The sequence below is a fragment of the Ruditapes philippinarum genome, unplaced genomic scaffold (genome assembly GCF_026571515.1).
Source record: "Ruditapes philippinarum isolate M1 unplaced genomic scaffold, ASM2657151v2 ctg2469_1_1_1_1, whole genome shotgun sequence".
NCBI lineage: Eukaryota > Metazoa > Mollusca > Bivalvia > Venerida > Veneridae > Ruditapes > Ruditapes philippinarum.
The window spans coordinates 94,705-109,190 of NW_026856709.1; the positions used below are offsets into that span (position 1 = coordinate 94,705).

The 14,486-nt window shown below is 31.7% G+C and overlaps 1 protein-coding gene across 1 annotated transcript; it reads right to left on the minus strand.

Annotated features, from left to right (window-relative positions):
- Positions 1-740: 740 nt before the first annotated feature.
- LOC132747461 (protein-L-histidine N-pros-methyltransferase-like) lies at positions 741-8,732 on the minus strand. Its single transcript, XM_060736853.1, has 7 exons — positions 8,551-8,732; positions 8,052-8,191; positions 7,275-7,465; positions 6,664-6,764; positions 4,359-4,467; positions 3,282-3,463; positions 741-2,610 (listed from the first exon to the last, which is right to left on the minus strand). The coding sequence occupies exons 1-7, from the start codon at positions 8,573-8,575 to the stop codon at positions 2,396-2,398; spliced, it is 963 nt and encodes a 320-aa protein (XP_060592836.1). The 5' UTR covers positions 8,576-8,732; the 3' UTR covers positions 741-2,395.
- Between the last annotated feature and the right edge of the window lie 5,754 nt (positions 8,733-14,486).

Below are 14,486 nucleotides of genomic sequence, written 5' to 3' on the forward strand. Positions count from 1 at the left end.
TTTGGTCAAAATCCGTTGAGAAATGTAGGAGGAGTTGCGCCAGAAGAAATTGTTTACGCCCGCCCGCCCGCCCCGTCCGCCCGCCGACATACCTCAATCTAATAAGCCAGTTTTTTCCTTCGGAAAACCTGGTTAAAAATGTTGTATACAATTCATGCACAAAATACCATTCTGAAAACGACAATCTACCAAGTTTGCCATAAAGAAGAGGCAATGTCTGCAAGATTATTTTATATAGAGATTCAATTAACAAAATTAATACCAATTCAAAGGATTTGTATGCACATTTTTCTATTGCCACATACAAATAATTTGACTAGATTTAAAAATGGTTCTTATTGAGTGAAAAACATTATTTTCATCAGATTTAACTTGCCTATATTTTTATCAACATAAAATACAGTATCATATAATCAATTGTAAGAATTTCTCTATTATAAATAAGGGAAGGGAGAGAAATGTAGCAGATATCCACTACAACAGACTTGTCCTAAATTAACTCCCTTCACACTCACCAACCAACAATAGCATGCAATATTCTTGGGAACCCAATATTTTAGCTCTATTTCTTTCCTCTTCCCTTGTATATATGTAATAAAGTTTTTGGCATTTTAATAATATGAAAAGGAATGCAAACCAGTCAAAAAAAAAACCCTTGTCTGAAATGAAAAACAAAAATTATTACAATATGAAGTAATTTATTGCATAGAAGTTCTAAAGTTTATTTTTGACAAAGTGTGTTTCATTCAGCTAAACCTAGAGTAAATTTGGTCAATATTGTCATCTATGAGAGTTCCCGGAACAAAGAGGTACCAACATCCCTTTGATATCTTAAAGGAACTCCACTGAAGTCAAAAAGCCTAAACTATAAAACTCAAATTTCTGACATAGATCAGCTGAGGCACTTAAAACATAGTGATATACAAAAGATATTTGAGAAATACACTTGGAAATAAATTAAAAATCGTATTTTATGCTATTGAGTGAAAATTTAAGGCCATTTTTATGGATAAAGAATAATTTATCTGAAATATCAGAGTGAGTGAATGATCTGAAATTTTGCACACAAGTTATTTGTCTGGTCCTACAACAAATGGAATATTTTTCTCGAAAATGTATTTCAAGTCCCATCATGTCAAAAAAAAACCTCAGTGGAGCCCCTTTAATAGTTAGTTTCCTTTAATTTTTAAAATGATTAAGTTTACTGGGAATTTTTTTAATTACAAGACCACAAGCTTTTATGCAACAATATAGAGGGAAAAATATTTCATTCTTATATTTCCTTATTTACATTGTTGTAAGCACCATCCAGGAAACAAAACCTTAAACACTCACTGGAAGACTATTTCACTCTATAAAGTAAAATAAACTCCTCAATGATAAGCAATTATCATAATGAAATATGTCAATGATTTGTATCTGTCAATATTCAATGAAAATTATTGGTATAACTGTTATTATGAAAATGTATTTATTATTATTGGTATGCGAGTATGAAATATATAAAGGGTTCTTAAAGCATGTTAGAATTAAAACATAATGAAATAATTAATGTGGGTTATATTGTTGTCCCTGCCATGGACTTTAAAAACAACTTACACCATTATAAATCATCAGTAACAAGTTAACCTTTGAAAAATCAAGCAGCCCTGCTATTTTTTGCTCCTATAGAATATTTTGTTAGTGAATACCAGTGTCACTTTTTGTTAAAACATATATGGTATATAGCCAATTATAGTTTTAATTTACATGTAACTGTATATAGCACATAACTTTAGAAATTAAGGTTTCCCCTGCCGTCTGACTTGTGTTTCATACAATTTTTTTCTAACAATATGGTAAAAGTGAAATAAAAGTACTATCTGACAATCCAAAATTTACCTTTGCTTCAGGATGTAAATGATGCTAAACAATATATCTATACACATTTATTCTAATAAACTGGAATAGTTTGACAGTATTTGTTCCCATGTTGTGATATGTCTCTAATCGCCTGATATGTCAGACTGGACTTGGTGTTTGTTTGACTGTGATAACCTTGATCAAAATAAAAATGTACGTAAAAACAAAATAAATTACAATCAAAGCAACAAAGCATATAAAAACCCTTACACCACTTCCTATGTTACCATTCATTGTCAGTGAGAAACCTTACACCATTTCAGATTAACCAAGCTTGTTACACATGCCTGAAGCACGAAAGAAGCCAAATGTACAAAATTATCCCACATCCATGCTCATTTATAATTTGAACAGATCTGATCTCAATATATTTTGTACATATTTTTTCTTAGAGATTGTATAAGTTCATTATTTGAACAAGGCAAAAAATTGAACCATATCATTATTGTATGCAATACTCCTCTTTTTGCAGTATTTCTTACATTTTCACATTTCAACCATATTCACTTAGTTTCAACACAAAAAGAGCATCATGTAGAACATAAAAACTTGATTCCAGGTCTCCCTCGCATAAATATGGCACCCGAGAAAACTTGACAAGCTCAAAACCAGCTGGTTCAAATACATCTTTTACAAAACTTGTTGACTGTTCCTCAAATGTTCTACCCATAACCATTATCTCTTCTGTTGGCATATTGTCAGATGGTCCTAAAATATAATCATTTTAAAATAACTTTTTTTGTTCTTCAAAATAATGATAATCTTTTTGCAATTTTGCAAAAAAAACAACATGATTTTCTTTATGTTTATTTATAACAAACTGAATACTTTCAAGTTAAATTATAAGACAACTCTTACTATTTTATGTCTTTACAGACATGCTAAAACAGTATATCTGTCATTGTCCATTAATCCTGATAGTAATCATAGAATACAAGAGAAATGTAAGTGAACAAACTTAAAAGAAATTGAAATAATTGCCCTTTAAAAAGGTGGACATACATGTAAGTATATTATTTAATGATAAATGACACTGTAGGGATTTCACTTGCTGCATCAGTTTGTGACTATTTACACTTACTTACAGTGACAACAAAGAAAGCACTAAGTACATATCTAGGGAAGAAAGAAAAGTTTTAACAACTTTCTGACATACAATATCAGATTACTTAAGTGGCAAATGGCACACCCTTCTTGTGAGATTTTTGCCAAAACAAATTATATTTAACTTTCAATAAGGTATAATAGAAGCATTTTGTTCAAACTGCATCATGTCAACAAAATACAGTATCTATGATTTACAGCCATTAACAGTTTACAGAAATATTATAAAGCATATATATTTCCTACAATATACTGTAAATACAAATGTAGATTACCAAATTCCACATAGGGTTTAAACGGCAGAACTGCAGCTACAATAACTCGGCCTCCTGGCTTTAAAACTTTCTTAATGGAATGTAAAATACTGAGTGGTTTATCACAGCGGTCTAGGAGATTCAAACATGCAACCAGGTCAAACGTCAGTGATCCATCATCCCAGGAATCAACATCTAGAACACTGTAAAAGATAAGGTACATTTAAAACCCATCTTTTGATAAAAAAAAAATCATAATTAATAGTTATACCCCTAAAACAAAATTCAATACAACTTCATACAATGATCAAGCACATTGACAGGAAGTGCAGTGCACAAGAACTATAACTCCATCTAAAGTAATTACAGAGTTATTGCCCTTTGTTACTTTTCCAGTGCTTTCTTTTGTCCGGACCATAACTTGAAGACTAATGGTTGAAATTCAATATAACTTCATACAATGGTCAAACACATTAAAAGGAAGTGCAGTGCACAAGAACCATAACTCCATCTTCACTAATTACAGAGTTATTACCCTTTGTTTCTTTTCCTTGTCCAGAGCATAACTTGAAAACTACTGGTTGGAATACAATGGTCAAGCACAATAAGAGGAAGTGCAGTGCACAAGAACCATAACTCTGTCCAGAGTAATTATAGAGTTATTGCCCTTTGTTCCTTTTCCTTGTCAGGTGCATAACTTAAAAACTAATGTTTAGAATTCAATGAAACTTCATTTAATGGTCAAGTGCAATGAGAGGAAGTGCAGTGCTCAAGAAGCATAACTCTTTTTGGACTTATTACAGAGTTATTCAATAAAACTTCATCAATGGTCAACCACATTGAAAGGAAATGCAACATACAAGAACCACAACTATCTTTAATTGCCCACAACCATAACTCTATTTCAGTTCTTTTGCAAGGTATTCTGTTACTAGTAACTTCCTCATTACCGAAGCAGACTTGCGGGGATATTAATTACATTTAGTGATAGTTCAAGTTGATTTAGTTTTATAAAGTCTTTAGGCAAGATCAAAAATTGACATTATGATTAAATGTTTTTAATTCTCCCTACTGCAAAATCTAACACATTTGACATACCCGTATCCTTTGTCAGTCAGCCTTCTAACCATAGGTTTCGAAGTTTCTGTGGCATAAGTTTGATGGAAATAAGGTGCCATCATTTTTGTAACCTCACCATCCCCTGCACCTAAAATAATACCACTATCATCATGAAAACAAGATATGTTTGTAAAACATGTATGCCCCTATCGGCAGCCAATTTGTCATGTGATCAGGTTATTATGCATGACTTCTGACCCAGTGAACAAGCAATTAATAAGGGTTATCTAGTATCTACTGGTCATGACTAGTCACAAGGTAATAATTATTGTGACCCCATAGGTTGTGTGCAGCAATTAAAGTTATTAAAAATCTTACCAAATAATATTAAAGTTATTAAAAATCTTACCAAATAATATATACATAAATTTTATGAATCACATAGGCCTCATTAATGACAGCCAAGTTGTTATATTACATAAGACCTTCAAATGTGTATACCAAAAGCACATAAAAATATCAACCAATGCAACTTGAGTTGTTGAGTTATTGGTCAGAAACGGTCATTAAGTACAAGGTCACTATGACATTGACCCCAAAATCAATAGGGGTCATCTGCTGGTCATGACCAATCATCATACCAAGTTTGAAGTTCCTAGGACTAAGGGTTCTTTAGTTATTGATCGGAAACCGTTTTTACCTACAAGGTCAATGTGACCTTGACCTTTGACCCCAAAATCAATAGGGGTCATCTGCTGGTCATGACCAATCATCATACCAAGTTTGAAGTTCCTAGGCCTAAGCGTTCTTTAGTTATTGATCGGAAACCGTTTTTACCTAAAAGGTCAATGTGACCTTGACCTTTGACCCCTTGACCCAAAAATCAATAGGGTTCATCTGCTGGTCATGACCAATCACCATACCAAGTTTGAAGTTCCTAGGCCTAAGCGTTCTTTATTTATTGATCGGAAACCGTTTTCACCTACAAGGTCAATGTGACCTTTGACCCCTTGACCCCAAAATCAATAGGGGTCATCTGATGGTCATGACCAATCATCATACCAAGTTTGAAGTACCTAGGCCTAAGCGTTCTTTAGTTATTGATTGGAAACCGTTTTTACCTAACAGGTCAATGTGACCTTGACCTTTGACCCCTTGACCCCAAAATCAATAGGGTTTGTCTGCTGGTCATGACCAATCACCATACCAAGTTTGAAGTTCCTAGGCCTATGGGTTTTTTAGTTATTGATCGGAAACTGTTTTTACCTACAAGGTCAATGTGACCTTGACCTTTGACCCCTTGACCCCAAAATCAATAGGGGTCATCTGATGGTCATGACTAATCATGATACCAAGTTTGAAGTACCTAGGCCTAAGTGTTCTTTATTTATTGATCGGAAACCGTTTTCACCTACAAGGTCAATGTGACCTTGACCTTTGACCCCAAAATCAATAGGGGTCATCTGATGGTCATGACCAATCATCATACCAAGTTTGAAGTTCCTAGGCCTAAGCGTTCTTTAGTAATTGATCAGAAACCGTTTTTACCTAAAAGGTCAATGTGACCTTGACCTTTGACCCCTTGACCCAAAAATCAATAGGGTTCATCTGCTGGTCATGACCAATCACCATACCAAGTTTGAAGTTCCTAGGCCTATGGGTTCTTTAGTTATTGATCGGAAACTGTTTTTACCTACATGGTCAATGTGACCTTGACCTTTGACCCCTTGACCCCAAAATCAATAGGGGTCATCGGCTGGTCATGACCAATCACCATATCAAGTTTGAAGTTCCTAGGCCTAAGCGTTCTTTAGTTATTGATCGGAAACCGTTTTAACATACAAGGTCAATGTGACCTTGAACTTTGACCCCTTGACCCCAAAATCAATAGGGGTCATCTACTGGTTATGACCAATCACCATACCAAGTTTGAAGAGTCTAGGCCTAAGGGTTCTTTAGTTATCACTCGGACACCATTTGGTCTACGGACCGACGGACCGACAAGTGCAAAGCAATATACACCCTCTTCTTCGAAGTGGGGGCATAATTACATTATCAACAACATTTTCATATATCTCCTGCAATTATTTTCTACTATTACTTTGTGTTGGTAGAATTGTTGTAATAATGTAAATGTTATAATGTTGCTTTACAATGTACATAAATATATTCTTGCAGACAGTGCCCTCTATTCATATAGATATAAAATCCCTAAATAACCCCTTTCTTGAAAAGCAAGTCAATAATGAAAAGTGCTGTATAAAATGCAAAGACTAGTTCTAAAGTGTTTTCATTGATTTTTTTCACTCAAATATTCAAATATATGCAATCATGTATCACATACCTAGGTCTAACAGATTTTCTCCTTTCCAATCTACATCAATGTCCATTAACTGCATAAACTGTTGCCTAGAAAATACAAACATCGACCCTCTGCCTAGCCAACTGAAACAAAAATATCATTTTAAATGAATCTTGACAAGACATAACCATCAAGCAAACAAAATTTTTCTTCTATCTACCATTAATCACTTGGCCTAAAAGCACTAATATAGATTGACTGAGTAAACAAAGAAATACATGTATACAGTAATTTTCAAACATCCACGCTATATCTGACATCATGACTATAACTTATAACTTTTATGCCTGCCAAACAATGCATAGATCCCCGACGTGTCTAGTTCTAATCAATTATCATATTATTGGATACAAAAAGAATTTCACCACAATGTGTTTGTAAACAAAAGAGCACATGTCAATATTTGTGGTTAAATCTCTCTTGTTATTCAAATAAAAGGTCAAAGTAGGGATCATCAATCAACTAATTTGAAGAATTTTTGAAAAAATCCCACCTAAAACTTATGTTACAAGTGTCAGCTTAAAAAGAAAAGTACAATGACAGAAAGAATTATATATTAAAGATTTAACATTTTAATATATAAAATAAATTACCCATTTATAGAGGTGTTTTCCATAAACCAGCTAAGTAAAGACTTGGCAATAGAGTGGTAAATCTGCATGAACACCCAGTCTGACTTCTCATAACAATTCTCGAGGAAATCACTAGTTTCACTGTCCTGGTCTAACTGTAGAAAACTGTCACACAGATCAGCTGGTAAACTTGAGCGCTTTACAAAATACCACTGAAATAAAATGTTTTACCTATAAACCCCTTTTTACATTTCATTTTTTTTTTAAATAATCTTTTGGTTTTAAACTTTGTCTGTTGGACAACCTTCTAGGTTACTTCTTTTCATTACTTAAGTAGCGGTAACACTATTTATGTAAATAGAGAAAACAATTACCAACCATACTGATAACAGCTTTCTGCAGATTTTCATGTATTATGTATTAGCAGAATAGGGCAGGTCAAGATTTTTCAAAAGCTGTATTTGCAAAATTAAAGCTTGCATAAACATCCATTGATTTTGCATTAGTAAAAAGATGCAAAAATACAGTTCACTGAAATGTCTCTGTCTTTCCACATGTTTTAGTTTTACGTTGTAAATACATGCTTGCAGTGCAGTCAGCAAATTATGACGTCATACGAGGTCGTTTTCACCAATTATTAGGTCAAAACAGAAATGGCGTCAAAATAGATGAGCGTCAAAACACATGACCGGACGATAACATTATAATATAAAGATACAGGTGTAGTTATAACATTAAGATATAAGTATATTTTAACATAAAGATACAGGTATATATATATCAAATAAAGATACATACATAGCTGTGGTTGTCATGTCTGTGATTTTCATCTTCAAGCACACGGTTATATATAGTTCGTGCCAGACTCCCTCTTCCCACTCTACTCGAGAAGCCATACATTACTTTTGTACCTTCACTACTGGAGATCAAGGCAATAACTGAATGTATGAAAAATTAACATACATACAGACATAAAGGAGATGCATACTTAAGTGTATTAATATTTAAGTGTAAAATGTATGTATTAAAGGTCAGCAGCTGTTACAAATGTTTGTCCCTACAGTCTATTATATAATATAATCTTTTGTTGACAGCTACAGAATTAAATCTTTGTATTAAAATGTGTAAACACAATAATTTTAGAACAGTACATATAACATGCACACATTAATAATCATGTTGGTAAAAATTACATAAAAACTATGAAGGAAATACCAGTGCATGACTCGAGATTATGTTGACTTTACATGAGGTCGAATTTACTTGGGGACGAATCATTTCTATACAACAGGTTTACCTGAAACAATGATCAATGTTAGCATAGATATTCTCTCTTATTGTTGTCAGTATAAACAAATGATAGATGCCAAACATATAGACGTTCTTAAAATCTTTTGTTACACTGAATCATTTTTGGCAGACAATTCGTTGTAAAAATAATTTCCTCCAGGTTTCCACGAAAATTAGTCGGCCATAATTTTGGTTGGTAGTCAGACTATTCTCTCCCTTACCAGTTCCTCCCCTGACGTTTCCTCCCTGACGGTTCTCTCCCTATTTTGGGGGAGAACTGTCTGCAAATTTGCAAATTAGAAGACAGTTCCTCCCCATTCTTATTTTTATGATTACATTATTATTAAAGTATTTAGATGATAAATAAATGGGTAAGTTTATTATGAATTGATATAAATTAGAAAAAAAAAGGATTTTATTGAAGTGTTTAGATGTTAAATAAATGGGTAGGTTTATTATAAATTGATATTAATTAGAGAGAAAAATACTGGTCGGGGACCATCAACCGGACACTTTTTGAACATTTTTCCGTACAGATTTTATAATTTTTAACATAGAGACCTAAAAATTTGACACAGTTCAGCTAGGTTCTTCTCCTAACTAACAAGCTAGTTTGTTTATTTCTGATTACATTGACACTTATATCTGAGGCTTACAAGGAGGGTATCAAAATTACCTAAATTGTCTACACTACAGTACCATGTGTCCGGACAGATATGTACATAACATGATTTAATTCAGATAGAAGCTTGGGTGTTTTGATTTGTGATTTTCAACATGATAAACAATATTTCAGCAGCACATGCTGAAGTTTTTGATATTCTATTGTTTACTCGCAAATGATTATAGCTGGTATATGAGGTCAGGCATTGCTTGCTTGACCCCCAAATTTCAACGTCAACATTTTTGAAATAGACATTGAAATATTACCATTTAAGGAGGTTGAAACAAAATTATTTATTTAATTATAGAAGAAACATGCATTTATTTTTGATAAAAAAAGTGACTGACAACCACAAAACAAAGAAAATACTAAATTAAGCATTTTAGGGGCCGTCCGGGTTTGGTGGTTGTCCGGTTTTGGTGGTCCCCAACCAGTACTTTAATGAAGTATTCTGATGTTTAATTCAAATTCAATTTTGTTAGCATCATCAGCAACAATAAATTGGTAAGTTTACTATCAAAAATTAATATGAATCTGAGAAAAAATATTTTATTGAAGTATTTAGATGTTAAAATAAATTTGTAACTTTATTATCAATTGATATAAATTGAATTAGAAATTATTTTTTTTTAACACATAATAATAATTGATCAATGATGATATTAGTTAATTATTCTGATTTTTTAATTAGATGTAATGTATACTTTTTAATGTGTTTAGTCATTGAAAATAATTAATGAATAATTTACTTGATTAGAATAATCATAAGATTTTTTTTTTCTATTTTTTTTTTTAATAAATAAAAATGAAATTTATAGGCAAAAAATGATGAATAAACTCTAATGAAAAAAGGAGTTCAATACACACATGAATGCATTTAAGTTTGCTGTCAGTGATAATTGAGGTGTTTATTAATTCCTTACTCAAGAATGAAGGTGTTGATTAGATTAAAATAGCTGTGAAAAGATGTTGATGAATAAGTATTATATTATAAGTTATTTGGTATAATATATTGTTTCAAGTTAATGACTACATGTTTTTAAATCAATTTTCGTAAAAAAGTAAATGTGGAATGTGTTTGCATACCAGTTGTTGTTTATTTATTTTCTAGAACATACTTGTTTCCACCTTATTCACTAATTAACGAATGAATGGACATCACAAGCTAGACCTTAACATAATTCAAGGTGTATATCAATGATCAGTATCTCTCACAATAAAGGTGTTGATAGGATTAAAATAATGAAAAAAGGTGTTAAATTTACAAATACTTTTCAGCTGATAAACATAAAATGCAGTTAATATCAAACACATTCTTTTAAAAATCTTCATTAAGATTAGATTAAGTCAAAACTAAAAAAATAAATTATAAAAATAAAATTGGGGGAGAACTGTCTGCATATTTCAAATTTGGGAGAGAACCGTCAGGGGAGGAAACGGTTAGGGAGAGAACCGTCAGGGAGAGGAACTTGTAAGGGAGAGAATAGTCTGTCATTCATTTTGGTTTCATACCACTAAAATTCTAAAACTGCACATAGCGGTTACTTCCCTTACTGGCAAAAGAAAAAATATGAATAGGGAATACTCATATAATTATTATTATTATTTTTAGATTCTATTATTATTATTACTATTATTATTATCGATATTTTCCTACTTTATGTCGAGAAATTTATTGCAAAAATAATATTTAATGAATATCAGATTTATACATCTACATCTACATTGTACGTCGGCGCAATCACACTTGATTATGACGCGACGGGTGGTGCTAGGTCAAGAAAAAGAAATATACAAGAAATGATAGAAAGTAAGAAGAGGTTGGATAGTACAAAGATAGAGATATAGACAAAAAGTATGGCCAGCTATATTTCGCCTCTTCAACCCAAACCTCTCCGGTTATAATAAATACACTTAAAATTGATGACAGTGATACACAGTACAGTACTGGTCAGTATTATTAATTAACATCTGAAGAAAACAGATACAAAATTGATGACAGTGATATAGCTCTATGATGTACTTTTGTACGTCTTATCATAATAAAAATAATAATAATAATAATCTTTTATAGATTTACATTTTATGTAAAACTATCAAATTATCTTATTTTTGTCTTTGAAAACAAGGAAATATTTTAAGGATAAACACGTGCACAATAATAGATTACTGTATATTAATATAACAAATTCTTTATTCTTTTAACTTGCATAAGCTAAATTTTAGCGTGTTGAAAGTGCATATGTATACTAAATCTATACTCATGTAGTATATCTTTAAGAACTACATGTACTTTAATTAATGAGATGTATGAACAAAGAAATGTACATCGGTCAAATGTAATTAAACAGCAAGTATATCTAACATGATTTTTTTTATCAGATCATCATTTTCCCAGCTGAGCTTTCCACCATCAAAAAAATTCATGTGATCTGGCGAACCAGTTGCTTGTAAGGTGGTCCAGGATCTTTCCTTGCCAAAATCAGGTGGTCTCGGACATACTTGTCGAAGCCTGCATGCTTGTGAAGCATATTTTTGATCGCACCTTAACTATAAAAGAAACTGGCATTTTCGTAACTATCATCTAAAATATGTAATATGAAAAGCATCAGGTAGTGAATCCCTCAACAGTAGGCCTATTCCACCCGAACCTATTTTTATAATTCGATGTATTTCTTATCTATTATTACGAGAAAAAAAAACGAAAACAAGAACAACAACACCAAAATCAATAAATAAATAAATAAATAAATACAACGTAATATATTATTAACATTCAGCATAAAGTAGTCTCTTAAGGGCATTCTGCAGTAGTTATAGCTATTTTTTTAGCTTACAGGTCTACTTTTTAAATGTTACTAAAATTGGCCAAGGATAATTTTTAATATAAAAAAAATGAATACTTTGTTGTTATAACTCCATTCAGTATCTTACGAGAAGATAAGCGCAGTAAGTACATCTGTCTTTGACACAGTCCACACATTTGATGTCACCAATTTCACTGGTAATTGTCAATTCAGTAAATGAATTACAGAAACAATTAAATTCCTCTGTCGCATACTAAAGGTGCAACCTGAAAAAAGTTTTGACGGCTTAATGAGACCTGACAATAATTTAGTTAAGAATAGTAAAAGTAATTAAGCACACGTTCATTCCACAATCTTTACTCAGTTGTGTGTATATCAATGTCCTGGATTCGAAATTGGGCTTTAAATGGCTGAATCAATTACCAGAGAGAAAATCATTTGTTGAAGAGAAATTTAAACAAAGTTGTTTTTAATGCTACGAGAGTGTTCATTCTTTTGTACCGGAAATACATTAAAATGTTACCAGACGGTTACAATGCACTTCTACTACTTATATTCTCCATTTTGTGTCTTCTTGTTTTTATCTAAATTTGATATATCTTATTGCAAATGTTTTTCTGTATCAATGTGACCCTAAGTTTATCGAGGACATGCATTAGTAACTTTTTGATCACTGTAGATTTATAACGTAAAAGTTTTTCGATCGCTCACATTTGCAAACAAATATATAGAGGATATTCAAGTTTTTTCTATAAATACATGATTTATTTTCATCGAGTGGTATGAAAATAAATATTTCATGAGTGGCGGTAGCCATGAGTGAAATATGGTAATTTTCATGCCACAAGATGAAAATAAATCATGTATTTATAGAAAAAACTTGAATTTTCTGTTTATTATGTACATTTAAATTCTCTTTTTTTCAATAAAATTTGAAAAACTTTCCCTTAAATTTTGTGTACTGGTAGAATTTAAAAGAAAGTAGTCCGGCAAGACACCAGTGAAAATACGGAAAATATGTTTCACTGCAGTGAAAAATAAATTTTTACAGTGAAAATACGGAAAATGAAAATACGCATTTTATTTCATCAATATTTCTCAATATTTCATTTATAAGTATATAATAAATTTGTATCCATCATCCGGCAACTCGCTCGAGTTTTATTATATACTATGTATTGAAAAATGTTTTACGGGGTGTCAAATAACTCAAGTTATCTTGAACGAAATTTATTTCTTTAATATTTGAAGCATGTGAGATAAAACTGAACGTCAGACATATAAGATTTTATGCTCATAATTTATGTCATTGGCCCCTTTTCTCCTTACTGTACAGAATGTTACCTGCGTCGGATTTTAGCTTAATACATGATTAAAGTCTTAGCTAATCAACTCAACTCAACTCAAATAATTTTATTGCATTAAACATACAATATATGTTCATGGCACATACAACATAACTATATAGGCAGAAGACATGGATTTTTCAAGGAGCACAAAAATACAATGTAAAACATATGAATTCATAATTGTGACGTTTTTGAGGTTCTGTAAAACTATTTTCTAATCAAATTTGCATAATATAAATATTTCGAAAGATCTGTTACAATTATTTTAGATTCAGACAATAATAAATGAGTAAATTTCTGCAATGTAGGCCATGTATAATAGTAGCGTCTGAGATATTTTTTGCGAAGGTCAGCATATTGTGAGCATGTAAACAAAAAGTGAAATTCGTTTTCAATTTGTCTCGAAGAACAATTATTGCATATTCTTTCCAGTCTATGTACGTTTGTATATCTTCCCTTTTCAATAAACAAGTCGTGAGATGATGTGCGAAATTTTGTAAGCGCAACTCGAAATATTTTGTCCTTGATATAGTCAAGATAACTTTCAAATTCAAATTTTTATTTTATAGAACAGTATGTATCTAGGCGACCAGAATTATCGAAAGAACAATATCAACTTTGGTAATAAATATCCAATATGCGTCGTTCAATAATATTGAAAGTCAAAAACATGCTATATTGGTTTTTTGCCAAATATACGAAAGTCCGCATTTATCAAGTATAATTTAATTTGATAAAGCCCAATTACATTTATTATATGTGTTATTTCCTTTAACATCGACTTTAAGCATGTTATAGGTTTTGAAAAGAAGAGATTCTTTTTTACATGTCAATAATTTTATCCAGTATTTTACCATTATTAATTGCCTACGAATGCTCATCGGGATTCTAGCTAATTCGCCGTAAAGAGCATCTAAATTTGTAGAGCGTTTGACACACTTTTCTACAGAATTTGGAGTGTATGAGTTCAACATCAGGTCCGACATGATGACCCCAGATTTCAGCCCGCGTAATTTAACGTAGAAGCTACCAATGAATCGAATAAGTCACATTGTTTTGGACACGGGTAAATCTAGTTGGTTAAAAACAATAAACAAATTGTGTAATGAGTACGAGCCGTGCT

What these genes read in the sequence shown, in the direction of transcription:
- LOC132747461 (XM_060736853.1), bottom strand. Translation starts at nt 8,575, where the DNA reads ATGCTAACATTGATCATTGTTTCAG. An exon ending in GACATGACAACCACAGCTAT is followed by an intron (nt 7,466 to 8,051) that starts GTATGTATCTTT and finishes ATTTTATTTCAG; the next exon opens with TGGTATTTTGTAAAGCGCTC. An exon ending in GAAAACACCTCTATAAATGG is followed by an intron (nt 6,765 to 7,274) that starts GTAATTTATTTT and finishes TTTTTGTTTCAG; the next exon opens with TTGGCTAGGCAGAGGGTCGA.